Source organism: Mustela lutreola, chromosome 6 (assembly GCF_030435805.1).
Source record: "Mustela lutreola isolate mMusLut2 chromosome 6, mMusLut2.pri, whole genome shotgun sequence".
NCBI lineage: Eukaryota > Metazoa > Chordata > Mammalia > Carnivora > Mustelidae > Mustela > Mustela lutreola.
The window spans coordinates 148,677,560-148,693,260 of record NC_081295.1 but is presented as its reverse complement, the minus strand read 5'-3'; the positions used below and the strand labels follow the sequence as shown (position 1 = coordinate 148,693,260).

General features: G+C 38.4%; 1 protein-coding gene and 1 pseudogene across 4 annotated transcripts in view; one reads left to right on the top strand and one right to left on the bottom strand.

Annotated features, from left to right (window-relative positions):
- The window catches only part of NUP153 (nucleoporin 153), an 83,413-nt gene that overhangs the window by 12,097 nt on the left and 55,615 nt on the right, over window positions 1-15,701 (top strand). For all 4 annotated transcript variants that reach the window (XM_059179419.1, XM_059179420.1, XM_059179418.1 and 1 more), the window contains one exon: window positions 12,391-12,616. In XM_059179419.1, coding sequence (XP_059035402.1) covers window positions 12,391-12,616 — 226 coding nt within the window. The remainder of the gene's footprint in view (window positions 1-12,390; window positions 12,617-15,701) is intronic.
- Window positions 11,598-11,980, bottom strand: LOC131833292 (large ribosomal subunit protein eL31-like; annotated as a pseudogene).

The window sequence follows — 15,701 nt, the reverse complement described above, 5'->3', positions numbered from 1 at the left end:
GGTTTAGCTCTGCTGAGATACATCTAAAGATTACATTTTTTCTTTTAACTTCTGATCTTTAAAATTTCATCTTGCTTGGAAGTTTGGAGACAAATCCATTGTCTTATTCAACTAACTGAAGGGGGTAGTAACTTAAAGAATTGTAGAAGCAAAAATGAAGAACAGCCCTGAATAATGTAAGTTGATCATTTTCCCTTGCCTTCTGTACTACCCCCTAACTCAGCCCAGATGCCTTTAGGGAATGGTATCGTTTTCCTAGCTGGTAGTGAACAGGACACTAAAGAAAATGTGGTTTTTTTCACTGTTTCAGTTTCCTTTCCCATTTCTTACGCAGATTGTCAGGTCCAGGAAGTCAGCTCTGGCTCTTAAGCTTTTCTTAATAGTCACCACAAAAAACTTGAGTCCGTGGGGAAACCAAAACCTTGCCTGGGAAAGAGTCTACTGCCACCTCCTGGTGAAAGGGAATTACTCATTTTTGCCCTTTTTTGGGGGGGTGTGTTTAAGAGGTTTTTGTCTTCTGGCTTGGAGCTGAGGGAATCCACTCATTTTATCTGCCTGGTTGTGGTTTATCTTACACCAGGTCAGTTTTTGCATTTAGCTATTTTAGAAAAAGGAGGGAACCCCTTTTTTGAGTAGCCATATTAGATCAGGAATCAGCACACTTTTTTTTGTAGATGGCCGGATAAGAAATATTTTAGGCTTTGTTGCTGCAAGTTTGTTGTTTTGTTTTTACAACCCTTTAAAAAATGTAAAAATCGTTTTTAGCCTGAGGCTTTTATAAAAACAGGCTGAGGGCTAAAATTGGCCCATAGGCCATGGTTTGCTTAACCCTGGTTTATATGTTAGTTTAGGATTTTTTTTTTTTTTTTCCTTTGGTAGTTTCTATATGATACTGTCTCCCAATATGCCCCACTCGGGATCTGATGGGGAAAAACTATTCTCAGTTTTGTAAATTAATGATATTCAGACATGGAATATTTAACGCATTCCAGAGGTCACTAAGTAGTTTTGTCTTTATTTTTACCTTTTTTTTTTGCTTTATTTTATCTTATTTTATTATTTTTAAAGGTTTATTTATTTTAGAGAGCAAGTGAGCACGGGCAGGAGGGACACATGGAGAAGGGAGAGAGTGAATGTCAAGCAGGTTCTGTGCTGTGCAAGGAGCCCAACTTGTGGCTTGATCTGCTGACCCTGAGATCAGGACCTGAGCTGAAACCAAAAGTCAGGTACTCAATCGACTGAGCCATGCAGGGTCGCTATTTGTTTTATTTTAGATGTTAAATACTATCAGTGGAAACAGAACTGGAAATAGTTGGTAGGGAAAAAATGGACTATAATGCAGTTAGAGCATCCAGGTTTGAATCCTGTTCTACCAGCACTTAGGGAAGCTGTTTAAATTCTCTCTGCTTAATTTATGCATCTGTGAAATGGGAATGGTTGGGAGGGTTAAATGAGATGAGTAAATCTCTTACAACAGGACCTGGCACATGTATAGTAAGAACTCATTTGAAATTGTTGGATTAAATACAACCTTTTGTTTGTTTTTATTTATTTTTATTTTTTATTTTTTTGAATTTTTTAAAAAGATTTTATTTATTTGACAGAGGGGGAGAACAAGCAAAGGGAGTGGGAGAGGGAGAAGGGAGAAGTAGGCTTCTTGCCCCTGTGCAGGGCTCCATGCCAGGACCCTGGAATCATGACCTGAGCCTAAGCAGAGGCTTAACTGACTGAGCCACCCAGGCACCCCTGTTTGTTTTTAAAGATTTTATTTATTTATTTAAAAAAATTTTTTTAAAAAGATTTTATTTATTTATTTGACTGAGATCACAAGTAGGCAGAGAGGCAGGCAGAGATAGGAAGGGAAGCAGGCTTCTTGCTGAGCAGAGAGCCCGATGCGGGGCTCCATCCCAGGACCCTGGGATCATGACCTGAGCTGAAGGCATAGGCTTTAACCCACTGAGCCATCCAGGTGTTCCAAGATGTTATTTATTTATTTATTTATTTATTTATTTGAAAGAGAGAGAGAGAGAGAACACGGACAAGCAGGGGAGAGCAGCATGCTGAGGGAGAGGGAGAAGCAGGCTTCCTGCAGAGCAGGGGGAGTCCAATGTGGGACTCGATCCGAGGATGCTGGGATCACAATCTGAGTGGAAGGCAGTTGCTTAACTATCTGAACTACCCAGGTGCCCTAAATACAGCCTTTTGATTTACATGTTTGTCTCTGAATTTTGCTGCCTCTTAGAGATTTCTTTCCTTTTATGTACTCAAGCTCAGTCTTTTATAGGCCTGTATTGGATTTAAGGACTTGTTTAACTGGGTGATGAGGTGGGACTTTAAACTGTTACCCTCTTAAGTACTTATTTTCAAATACATTGTCTTCATAGAAATGTCAGTTATTGAGTGTATCGAGGAAAATAAATCAAATTTTAAGTTCAGTGCATAGTAGTTTTTTTTTGTTTGTGATGAGAGGCCCTTGTGTGTGATATTTTAGCAATTCCCTTATCAATGTTTTTAATAAAATAAATGACAACAAAGCCCAGGGATTGTCTCCATATCCCAGAAAGTCCCCTGGTGAGGATAGTATATATTAGTTTGAAATAAAATCAAGACTTTGGTCTGAGGTCATTAATTAAAATCGTTTTCTTTAGGCACAGAATATTATTAGGACGATGTAATGACCTCGTGTTTTTAGAAATGTTTTGTAGCTACTTAATGTAATATCAAGTAATAAATATATTACTTGATGTAATATATTTATTTTTAAGATTCTTCATGTTAGGAACCCTGATATAAAATCTTGCCACAAGATACAATTTACTTTGTTTGCTATCAGAAACAGGATGGTAGAATGCCTTTCCTGTGTATACATGTTTCAGTTTGCTTGATTTTGCTGCTTTTCTTCATAGTGTGATTTGAAAAATAAACTCTTAAATCCAGTTTCAAATAGATTATTTAAGAAAAGTGACAATATCTTGCAGGTAACTTTTAGTCGGTTAAAAACTGCTTTCGGCTTTATTTGGTTCCTATGGCTAGTTTGAAAGGATTTAGGGATTTCTTGTCCTTGTTTGATTACTTCTAATTGTCTGTTAACACTGGCTCTATAATACAGATAACTAAAAATAAGAGACTAAGTCAGGTCATGTTTCTCCTTATTGCATTAGGGCAGAGTTTTGAGGGATGTTGAAATTTGTGGCCAGTTGTAGTTTAAAATTTTTTTAGCCAGCATAATTTGTATGAGGTTTTTTTTTTTTTTTTTTTTTCTTCATCTCTTGAGGTGGAGCAGAGCAATAAAAATTACGGATTTTAAGTGGCTAGCAGGATTTGGCATGTGGATAGGGGAACCTTGGCTGCTGAATGACTATTGGTAGGTTGTAAAATAAGACAAAGTAGCTTCGGTTTGGAAGTTAAATTTAGATGATTGAAAACAGATTCAGTATGACCACATTAGAATTTGAATACTTCATTACTTTTTTCGCTCATGGAAATAGCTGTGAGTTAAAGTTATAATAGAGATGCACTATTAAAATCGATGGTAGAATAGATATATTTTAAAACTGGAAATAACTGAAAGGTTATGATGGCATCTTGATTTTTATTATTTAGCATTTAAGATTTTTTATAATTGGATATTCTTTAAGTCTCATGTGAAGTCTTGGGTTCTTAGCCCTTATTCTTCGCTTGGGCTTGGAGGGAGCCAGGAGGAAAACTCATGAGGGAAACTCGGAAGTAAGACTTTCAAAAAAAGGGGCACCTGGGTGGTTCAGTGGGTTAAGCCTCTGCCTTCGGCTCAGGTCATGATCTCAGAGTCCTGGGATTGAGCCCCACATCAGGCTCACTGCTTGGCAGGGAGCCTGCTTCCTCTCTCTCTGCCTGCCTCTCTGCCTACTCGTGATCTCTGTCTGTCAAATAAATAAATAAAAATCTTAAAAAAAAAAAAAAAGACTTTCAAAAAAAGTTTGGAAAGGAGAACCTAGCAACACAGGAGTTCAGTGGCTAAGGAGAGTGTTGCACAGAACATTGGAAGAAAAGGAAGTGACAGGTCTCAACAAAATAAAGGCATCCAAAGAGCAGATAGAAGTCAAAACAGAAGATGAATTGGGATGCCTGGGTGGCTCAGTCAGTTAAGCATCTGCCTTTGATTCAGGTCATGATTTCAGCCCCCTTTCGGGCTCCCTGCCCAGTGTGGAGACCACTTCTCCCTCTCCCTCTGCCCCTTTTTTTCACTTGTGCTCTCTGGCTGCTGGGTGCACTCACTCGCTCTCTCTTAAATAAAAAAAAAAAATCTTTAAAAAAAGAACTGAAGACGGATTATATTTGATATTTATAGTTAGAGATCCAGTGAAGTTATTTGAGAGAGGAGATTTTATAATCTGAATACTACTATTTAATAGAGGATAATGTGGAGAAAAGAGAGTTGAACAGAAGTCAAGAAAACTAAAAACTAATAGAAATAGTTACATAAGGAGAGGGAAGACCATATACCCTTGGTAAGGTGTTGGCCATGTGGGAGAGATGTCTGGTAATTCTGAGATTACGACTTGGTGAAAAGATACACAAGAAAAGAATGTCTTTTTCATTACAAAAGAGTTCTGAGTTAGGATTGGGGAAAAGCCTTGCCCCTCCTCCACCCTCTTTCCTTAATCATTGAATTCTGATTAAAAGTAATTTGAAAAGCTAATATAGTCACAGTGTCTTACACACTGATTGTGCTTAATATCTATTTAGTGTTGAATTGCATTTACTTCTGGTCCCAGATTATTTATTGTAAATATCAGTGGTATTTCTGATACTTTGCCATGTTTGGCCAAATGAAGAACCCTGAGTTCTTGGAAAGAAAGAAAAGACACAGTTTAACTCATCCACATTTAAAGATTCACTCTTAATCCTTAAAATTAACATCGTTGTTTATGATTACCTAGTGTAGATTTTGCTTTAGGGTTAAAAAATTTTTTTTTTTTTTTTTTTTTAAAGATTTTATTTATTTTATTTGACAGACAGAGATTACAAATAGGCAGAGAGGCAGGCAGAGAGAGAGAGGAGGAAGCAGGCTCCCTGCCGAGCAGAGAGCCCGATGCGGGACTCGATCCCAGGACCCTGAGATCATGACCTGAGCCGAAGGCAGCGGCTTAACCCACTGAGCCACCCAGGCGCCCGGGTTAAAAAATTTTAATGCCGAATTTGTTTTGTTGATTTTTCTAAGCCCTTCATTAATTTGCTTTCTTTGGCCACCTTTCTTCATTTACTTGGCTATATTTGTCATTCCAGAGGATGGTTCCGTTTTCCCATATTCTTAGACTGCTTTCACAAGTTGTTTTTTTGGAGGAAGGGGTATTAGTGTGACAACAAAAATTATTTTTTCTTAAGGTGAAAGTATTACATCAAGAAAATACATGGTTTATTTTCGAATTCTAGATTTGCCGAAGTCCTTTTTAGCAGTTAGTCAAAGAATATTTTTATGTGGACATAAGAGATTGGTTGAGCAGTGCTGTTGTGGATACATTTTTTTTCTTTTATTGCAGTTGTAGATAAATTAAAAGAGTGCGTCTACTTACCTGTGCACAGTGCAGTTCGGTGCCTGTCCTCACAGAGGTGATGCCCTAGTGGAGCTGATGGACAGGTTGCCTGTCATCCTGCTTGACAGTGTGCCATCGTGTGGGAAGTACAGGGGGTGCCTGTTCCAGACTGGAGGATGAGAATGTCTTCTGTGGAAAACTGACATCAAGTTACAGTGGTGGCAGTTTGGCTTACCACAGAAGCCTCTGAAAGTAGAGAAGTTAATCTTGTGTAAAGTAGGACTTCAGTATTCACACCATAGTAGACCTTTACTCCATGTACCTCTCTTTCCCTGTTAGAGGTATTCCCCCCCCACCCTCACTTAATATCATAAAGTGGTTTTCCTTCAGGTCCATATAGGAGGCTAGTTTGTCTCATTCCCATAAAGACCTGAAACATTGTCTCTAAAGAACTGAAAACGTAGACCTTCTTTAGTATTAGCGTCAGAAGAGCTTTCTCTTTCGTAAGAAAACTGCTTTTCCCCTTTTCTAGTTTAGTTTCCTCACTCTCACTTTTCCATTTAGTGGCTGAAGTATCCTTTGGTAACAAGTAACTCTCCCAAGTATTCTAGATAGATAGACAGAGTCCCTTCCCTGGTTATAGTCTGCCCAGTTCTGTGCATGATCAGATTTCTATTTTCCCTAGCAATTTTTAAAAATTCTAACATCTGGGGCGTCTGGGCCTTCGGCTCGGGTCATGATCCCAGGGTCCTGGGATTGAGCCCTGTTATCGGGCTCTCTGCTCAGCAAGAAGCCTGCTTCCCTTCCTCTCTCTGCCTGCCTCTCTGCCTACTTGTGATCTCTGTCTAATAAATAAGTTTAAAAAAAAAAAACCTCTAACATCTGGTAGTTATTTACTGTAATGAAGTGTGTTAACTAAGTCTTTTTACACTGGAAATAGGTTCAAAAGTAGGCTTTTATGTTTACTGCTGGTTTCATTTTCAGAGTTGATATTATAAAGTAGGTATTTACGAAATTGATAAAATGGTATGATGTATTCGATAATAAGATAATCATGGAAATAGGGTAGTTTTTTAGGCAAAAGTTTATATTGTAGTTAAACTTGTACGACAGTTAACGTTTACCATGGCCTTAATTGGGAAATGGGTCTCTTGAGTTTTAGATGATTTTAGTGCACTGGTTCTCAAACTTTAATTTGCATGAGAATCACCTCATGAGCTCTTGTTAAAACAAATTTGCATTTCTCACTTGCTCAAAGGTGACATCAATGCTGCTGATTTGAAGACTTTAATTTTGAGATCACCGGTTTAGTCCCATAATAGTGATGAGATAGGTATAAAACAAAAGATTACACACAGATTCACACACATGCACACACATGATCACATGATTAAAGAGGAATTTTGAAAGCTATAAGTAGTTATTTAAAGCTTATTAGATTTTGTATTTATTAATTAGGTTACAGAACCTTAGACAGCATGTGCCAAGGACAGTCCTATATTTAAGACTTTGCACTTTTTGTTCCTTCAGTCTATAATAGTTCAGTAGAAATTTGCATGGCTAGGTCTTTGCTTATATAAAATAACTATCCCATTTTGCTCTGCTGCTTTATTTTTGTTCATAGCATTGAATCACCATATTATGTGTTCCTATTATATTTACTGGTGTGTTTGCTCCCAGAGAGCAGGAACTTGTTTCTGCTGTCTCCTACTGTTCCTTGCCTGACATGTGTGTGATCAGTAAGTGTTGATTGAATGACTTGAATGGACAAAATAATGTCTGTTTACCTTTTTTTTTTTTTTAAAGATTTTATTTATTTATTTGACAGAGATTACAAGTAGGCAGAAAGGCAGGCAGAGAGAGAGGAGGAAGCAGGCCCCCCGCTGAGCAGAGAGCCCGATGCGGGACTCGATCCCAGGACCCTGAGATGGTGACCTGAGCCGAAGGCAGCGGCTTAACCCACTGAGCCACCCAGGTGTCCCGTCTGTGTTTACCTTTATAAGTTAGACAAGATTCTAAAATATTTTACAGAGATAAAGATTGAATGTAGCTTCTGAGTAACATGAGTGCTTCCCCACCTGTTGTATGTGTTTTCCTTTGTTGATAAAGCTACGGACTGGCTGTTTAATTTTCATGTTCATTAGAAAAAAAACTAACATGCAGCACTGCTTTATCAGCTAGGGACCCTGCAAGATACGCGTTCACTTGAGATGGTTCATCTGAAATTATCTATAAGAAAGAGTCTACATAGAAATATGCTGGTGGTTAAAGGAGTAAATACTGGATAGTAAATACTGGATGCCCAGAAATTAGTAGTAGTGGGAAGCTGCTATTCTTCTAGGACTGGAAGGATAAGGAAGAAATGGTCTAGCTGGAGTGGAGGAATGGCCGCCTGGCTGGAGCAGGGTTTTAGAGGTGGGATCCTTGATCAGAGAGGAAGCCCAAGAACAACTTCTCTTTCCTCCCTTCCATGATCTCTAGTATCCCCTGGTATCTTATGGGCCAGTCCTACCTTCTGGTAAGAATCCAGTTTGGTGGGATGGCCTGTCAAGGATGGAATGAGGGAAGAGCAAGTGAAGACCAAGACGGCATCAAATCTGTGATTTCGTAGATTTCATTCTGTAGGAAGAGCTAAATTCATTGAGAGAAATGAATAAAAGAAAACCATTAATAATAGTACAGGTAAAAACCATGGCTAAAGTGTGGGATCATGGGAAGATATTTCTGTAAGCTGTATTATATTCAGCACAGTCCACTGTAAGATTTGTTTTTCTGATTAATTGTAGAGTATCTTACATATATTTTAATTACTGTCTGACTAATGTTCCACATACATATGTTTTCCAGAAAACTCTTAGAACTTAAGTATAATTTATATTTGCCTGTTTCAGAGGGACCTTTTCCCTGAAATGTATTGTAATTTCCTGAAATGTATCTAATTTCCTAATATCTTTTACTAGAATGGTCGTTCTCAAACTTTAGCTTACATAGGACTCACATGAGGTTTGTTAAAACAGGTGAGCCCTGTTTTTCTGAGTCTAGTAGGGCTGCGAGAGGGCTTGAGGGGAAGCTGACATTACCAGTAAAGGGATCACACTTTGGGAACTATTACATGAGAGTCCACTGAGCTTAATTTTCGTGGTTGCCGTAGGATCATTTACTGTCCAGAGGTATCCTGACGTTAGGGATGTTGGTTTTTTATAATGGTTACAGGTCAGTTTAAACCCCCGTGTTTCTTTTTACTGTCAAGATCTTCATGCTGCCCTTCCAGTGCCCCCAGCAACTCCTCTCTCGTTGTCCTTTTCTTGTGCTAGAGCAGCTGTGGGCCATGATCAGGTACATTGGTTAAATTTTAGTGGAGAAAAGAGAAGGATCCAAGCAAAGTTCATGAACTTTAGAACTAGAGTGAGCTTTATTTTACCCATTTTGACTCTTCAGGTTTTTTTGTTTTTGTTTTTAAGATTTTATTTATTTATTTGACAGAGAGAGATCACAAGTAGGCAGAGAGGCAGGCAGACCTGGGGTGGGGGGGTGGGGGGGAGAGATGCAGGCCCCCTGCTGAGCAGAGAGCACGATGCGGGACTCGATCCCAGGACCCTGGGATCATGACCCGAGCTGAGGGCAGGGGCCTAACCTGCTGAGCCACCCAGGCGCCCCGACTCTTCAGTTTTGTTCACTGATTATTCTCCATAATTCCTAATGCTTCCCCATAAGTGACTTTTGGTGAAGTATGGTATTACTTTTAAGTTGTTCTGTACTTGCCTCCTCCTTTTTTTTTTTTTTTTAATAATTTTTATTTATTTTTAAAATTTCTTTCAGTATTCCAGAATTCATTGTTTATGTACCACACCCAGTGCTCCATGCAATATGTGCCCTCCCTAATACCCACCACCAGGCTCACCCAACCTCCCCCACCACCCCCGCTTCTCCAAAACCCTCAGATTGTTTTTCAGAGTCCATACTCTTTCATGGTTCGTCTCCCCCTCCAATTTCCCCCAGACCTCTCCTTTTTTTTTTTTTTTAAGTTTTTTTTTTTTTTTTTTTTTTTTTAAGATTTATTTATTAGAGAGAGAAAGTATAAGCCATGAGGGGAGCAGAGGGAGAAGCTGGCTCCCCTCTGAGCAGGGAGCCCGGTGCAGGGTTCAATCCCAGGGTCCTGGGATCATGACTTGAGCCAAAGGCAGACGCTTAACTGACTGAGCTACCTAGGCGTCCCTAGAGATTTTTTATTTATTTGTTTGAGAGAGAGCAAGCAAGTGAAAGCAAGGGGAAGAGGCAAACAGAGAGGGAGAAGCAGACTCCCTGCTGAGCAGCCCCCCTACCCCCTGTGGGGCTCAATCCCAGAACCCTGGGATCATGATCTGAGCCACCCAGGTGCCCTGGACTTCCCCCCTTAAGTGAGTAGGGATCACAGGGAATCTCTGATACTTTTCATAGCCTAACACCTTAGAACTTCACCAAAGAATTTATTTTACCTTAAATTCTTGCTGTCGTGCTTTAGCTAACTTATTGCTTCCTAGCAAGTTACTTTTTTTCAAGTCTTATTTAAATAATGTTATATCTTATAAGCACTTTCCAATCTTTTTTGAAATATATAGGAAGGGGTAAATAAATCTTTAAGTATAAATAATAAGTAAAAGTAATGAATATTATATTTTATAAATACTAAATTATGGATATAGTTATATAATCTTTCTTTCCAGAGGAACTAATACTGTGTAACATTAGCATTGAGGAGGGGAACAGTGAATTTGTGCTTTTCAGTAGGGAGTCTTTTTTATAGGCCTGCTGGCTTCCTGTGTTGCTGGAGAGCGCACATCGTTATAGTTTGGTTCAAAGTTTCTGTTTGGAGAATAGGTGGAAAAATAACTACATATTTCCCAATTGATACCTACACCTTTCAAATAGTGGAGAAAAATACTATTCAAGTGCCAGTATCAGAAGTGTGTTCTATCTTTTCTGTTGACAGGGTATTTCAAGGGCCTCTTTGTCTTGGGTTAGCTTTTGGAGTAGATTTATATATTCTGCCTTGATTTTTTTTTTTTTTTAATATTCTGTCTGTTTATTTGACAAAGAGAGATATTGAAAGAGGGGAACACAAGCAGGGGGCGTGGGAGAGGGGGAAGCAAGCTTCTTGCTGAGCAGGGAGCCCGATGTGGGGCTCCATCCCAGGACCCTGGGATCATGACCTGATCCGAAGGCAGACGCTTAACCGACTGAGCCACCCAGGCGCCCCAGTGTCTTGATTTTTATCTGTTGTTTTTTGTACCTGTCAATTCATGTTTTTCCTCCTGTGATTCTTTCTTTGAAATATTACTAATGCTACTTTATGAAGGAAATCATTCCCTAAACTTGGTTATCTCACCCCAGCTTGTTTCTGCTAATTTTTTTTCTCCTCATTAGTAATACAATTATCGGTATGGCTCTGTTATATTTTGGAAATTGTGAGGTGCTTTCACCTTATTTCATTTGGTCTTCATTATGGTTCTCTCAGGTTGGAGTGGATGTTACTGTTTTACCTGGAGTAAATCAAAGTACAGGGAGGTACTCAAACTTTTCCTAGATCCTACCAATCCCAAAGCCCTTCCCTTAACTCTGTCCCTAGGTAAACCACAGTAGTTGTGTTTGTACCTTAGACAAATTACTTAAAACTTCACTGTCTCTCTTCATCCATAAAGTGACATTATTAATATCAATTTCATTAAAATTATTGTGAGGATTCAATTTAATATGTATAAACTACTTAGAACAGTGCCTGGCACATAGCAAAGCTACAATAAATGTTAAGAGCATTGATAGTTGTAACACATTTTTTTTCCTCCCCTTAACAGTTGTCATAATAAAATTAATTCCTTGGATTTTCAGACAACATGTGATGTAACAAAATTTTCCCATCAAAAAAACTTAGGTTATTTATTGAGTTTATTATGTTGGATTGTTATCTGTCTTAAAAAACCTCATTTTTAATTGTCCAGGTTTTTTCTTTATTAGTGTGCAGTAAAATAATTGTTTAAGGAAGCTGTTGAAGGTATTATTTATATTGCCTTTTTTTTTTTTTGGCAGTTCTATGCCTTTATTTGACAATCAGCGATTGGTTCTCATCCATATTAAGTAGATTTTTTTGAAAGTGGCGACGGGTACATAGGGAACCCAAGTGTAGAGCACGTCTGGTGAATCTTCATCCCCATTACAGCTTTCTGGGCAATGGTGCATGGGTATGGAACGGAACATTCCTTATTCCTTTGGTCCAGACAGCTTTTTTGAGCCTGGTGTCAGTGTGTACATCTGGAGTTCCCATCTCCTTTATGGGAAATTTCTGGATCTCTTGGAGTGCCTGAGGGGCACACATGCTTCCTGAAACCCACTCCATGGTTGGGCTTGTGAATGTGGGTAACGTATTCTCCAGTCACTGTCTCGTTGATGGCAGAAAGGCCCTTCTTCTTGCCACCCTTCTTTGTAGGAGCCATTCTGCTGGGTCCTGGTTGGAAAGAAAATGTTGCTTCTTTTAATATTCTAGAATCAAAATAGAGACTCCTTTTCTTTGATACTATAGTATTTTAGTGCATTATTTTATTATTCAATCAAAAAAGTATATGGCTTATTGGATGGTCTGTTGGAGTTTTTAAGGGTTAGAACATAGGCCATTTGGGGCAATTACTGACTCATGGATGTATGCATATGGAAGAAAGAAAGTAGTTATTTCATAATGTCTACAGAATTTGTAAAATACCAGCATGTCAGCATTAACTCAAATAATTGAACTTTAGGAAACTTTGTTGCAAGTAGTCATGATTTGCTTGATACGATTTCTGTAATTAGGTACATATTTAAAGAGATAAATTTCTAAAACTGTCTTATGTGTTTCTTCCTCCAATAGGGCATTCTTAGCAGAGTTACAGAATCTGTTAAGAATATTGTGCCAGGATGGTTACAAAGATACTTTAACAAGAATGAAGATGTATGTGGCTGCTCATCAGACACAAGAGAGGTTCCACAATGGCCAGAAAATAGAGAAGATGATCATCTGGTCTATGCTGATGAGGAGAACTCTAATATTCATGATGGGAGAATCACTCCTGAGCCAACAGTCAGTAATACAGAAGGTATGTAGAATGTGAATATTTTGTTAGGTGTGATAGGTTTTCATAAATCTTTTCACATTCCCTTGCTGTAGTTAAATCTCATTGGGTAGTACATAAGCTGTATAGGAGGAGGGTGATCAGGTTCAAATGAGTTCTTTATCAGCTTTTTGTTTAGTAAGTTGATATATCAGTTAGGAATGCAAGCTCTGGGATTAGACTTGGGTTTTGAATTTTCAGACCATCAACTGTCATGTGGCTTTTTGGACAGGAGATTGTGTTTCACCCTCAGTATCCTCATAATTGTTTTGTATAGGCCGTGGCACTAAAGCAACACTATATAAGTGTGAACTCTTAGAGTGAAACTGTGATAATGCCTCCCCCAATACTAGAATTTAGGTGTAGTATAACCGCAGTTGGCGCCTGTCCTTTCCGCAGCACGCTCAGCTGGGTCATTTCATTAGTCTTAGAATTAAGTGAGCCTGCATTTTAATGGCTTGAACGTTTTTGGATCCTCTTACAGCATTTTGATGGGGTTTACAAATATTCAGTAGCTTCAGATAATCCATGAACATGGCATATTTGGAAATATTTTTCTGTTATTTCACTGTATATAGTTTTTACAGCTTTATTGAGATATACTGTTTCACATACCCATTTAAAGTGTACAGTTCAACGCAAAAGAATGAAACCAGACCACTTACACCATACACAAAAATAAACTCAAAGTCGATTAAAGATCGAGATGTGAGATTTACAACCATAAAAATCATAGAAGAGAGCATAGGCAATAATTTCTCTGACATTGGCCATTAGCTACATTTTTCTAGCTATGTCCCCTTAGGCAGGGGAAACAAAAGCAAAAATAAGCTGTTAGGGCTACATCAAAATAAAAAGCCTTTGCACAGCCAAGGAAAGCTTAACAAAAAAAAAGGTAACCTACTTGAATGGGAGAAGGTATTTGCAAATGATATATCCAATAAGGGGTTAATGTCCAAAATATGTAAAAAACTTTAGCAACTCAACACCAAAAAACTCCACAAACATTCCGCCTAAAATATGGACGTAGGACCTGAGTAGACACTTTTCCAAAGAAGATGTAAAGGTAGCCAACAGACATATGAAAAGATTCTCATTATCAATCATCACCAGAAAAATGAAAATCAAAACCACTATGAGGTATCACCTCACACCTGTCAGAATGACTAAAATCAAAAAGACAAATAATAAGTGTTGGCAAGAATTTGGAGATAAAGGAATTCTTGTATACTGTTGGTGGGAGTATAAATTGGTACAGCCACTGTGGAAAACATTGTGGGGGTGGAAGTTTCTTAGAAAATTAAAAGTAGAATTACCACAGGATCCAGCAGGTCCACTACTGGGTATTTAAAGAAAAAGAAAACACTAATCTAAAAAGATAAATGCACTGCTGTGTTTATTATAGCACTGTTTATAACAGCCAAGTTACGGAAGCAATACAATTGTCCATTGATAGAGAATGGGTGCGGAAGATGTGGAACGAACACACACACACACACACACACACACACACACAGGAATAGTATGTGACCATAAGAAAAGATGAGATTGTGCCATTTGCGACAACATGCATGGACCTCTAGAGGGTGTTGTGCTAAGCTAAATAAGTCAGAGAAGTGAAGACAAAGCCATATGATTTCAGTCATGTGGAATCTAAAAAAACCAGATGGATAAATAAACAGAAAGCAGAGTCAGAATGATAACTAGAGTGAACAAACTGATGGTTGCCAGAGGGGAGGGTGTATGGAGGTGGGCAAATAGGTGGAGGTGGGCCGGAGATACAGGCTTCTAATTTAGGGAGAAAAGAAGTCACAGGCGTGAAAGGCACAGCATAGAGACAGTGTTGGTTGTCGTAGTGTCGTGTGGCAACAGATGGAAGCCGCACTTGAGAGCATCCCTTTATGTATAAACTTGTTGAATCATATGTTGTACACCTGAAACTAATGTCATGTTGTGTGTGAACCTGTACTCCCAAATTTAAAAAGATAAAGTGTCCAATTCAGTGGTTTTAAATATATTCACAGCGTTGTTAAACTGTCACCACAGTTCGTTTTAGAGCATTTTCATTACCATCCCTGTCACCACCCCCAAACCCTAGACCCATTAGTAGTCATTCCCTATCCCAGGCAACCACTGATTTGTCTTTGTCTCTCTGTAGATTTTCCTAGACTGGACATTTCATATAAATGGAGTCACAGAATATATGGTCCTTTTTTGACTGGCTTACTTCACTTAGCATGTTTTCAAGGTTCATCCAGGTCGTGGCATGCATCAGAGCTTCTTTTTATTGCCAGGCAATATTCCATGGTAGGGATAAAACTCCCATTCTGTTTATCCATTCATTAGTTACTAGACATTTGGGTTTTTCCACTTCTTGAACATTATGAATACTGCCGCCCTGAATATTCATGTGTGCAAAGTTTTGTGTGGCTATGGTTTTTCTTGTGTGTATACGTAGGAGTAGAATTGCTAGAGCACATAGTAATTCTGACATTTTGAGGAATAGATGTTTTCCAAAGCGGATATATCATCTTGCCTTCTCACCCACAATGTATGAAGATTACAATTTCTTTAATCCTCACTAGCCTTTTCCATCTCTAAATGTTTTTTTTTAAGTTAATTTTTTGTGTGGTTTTTTTTTTTTTTTTTTTTTTTTTGTAATCTCTACACCCAGCATGGAGCTTGAACTCATGACTGTGAGATCAAGAGCCCGGGCTGACCCAGCCAGGCATCCCTTTAATTTTTTTTTTATAGCTCTTTTAGTGGGTCGAAGTGGCATCTTGTGGTTTTGATTTGCATTTCCATGATGACGAGTAATACTGAGCATCTTACCATATGCTTATTGGCTGTTTGTATATCTTTGGAGAAATAACTATTCGCATCTCCTTTTTCCATTTTTAATTGGATTATTTGTCTTTCTGTTGTTGAATTGGATGAGGTCTTTGTATATTCTGGATGTAAGTCCCTTATCAGTGTAGGATTTACAAATATTTTCCCTCTTCTATGGATTGTCTTTTTTACTTTCTTGATAGTGTTCTTTGAAGCACAAAAGTTCTTAAATTTTTTAAAA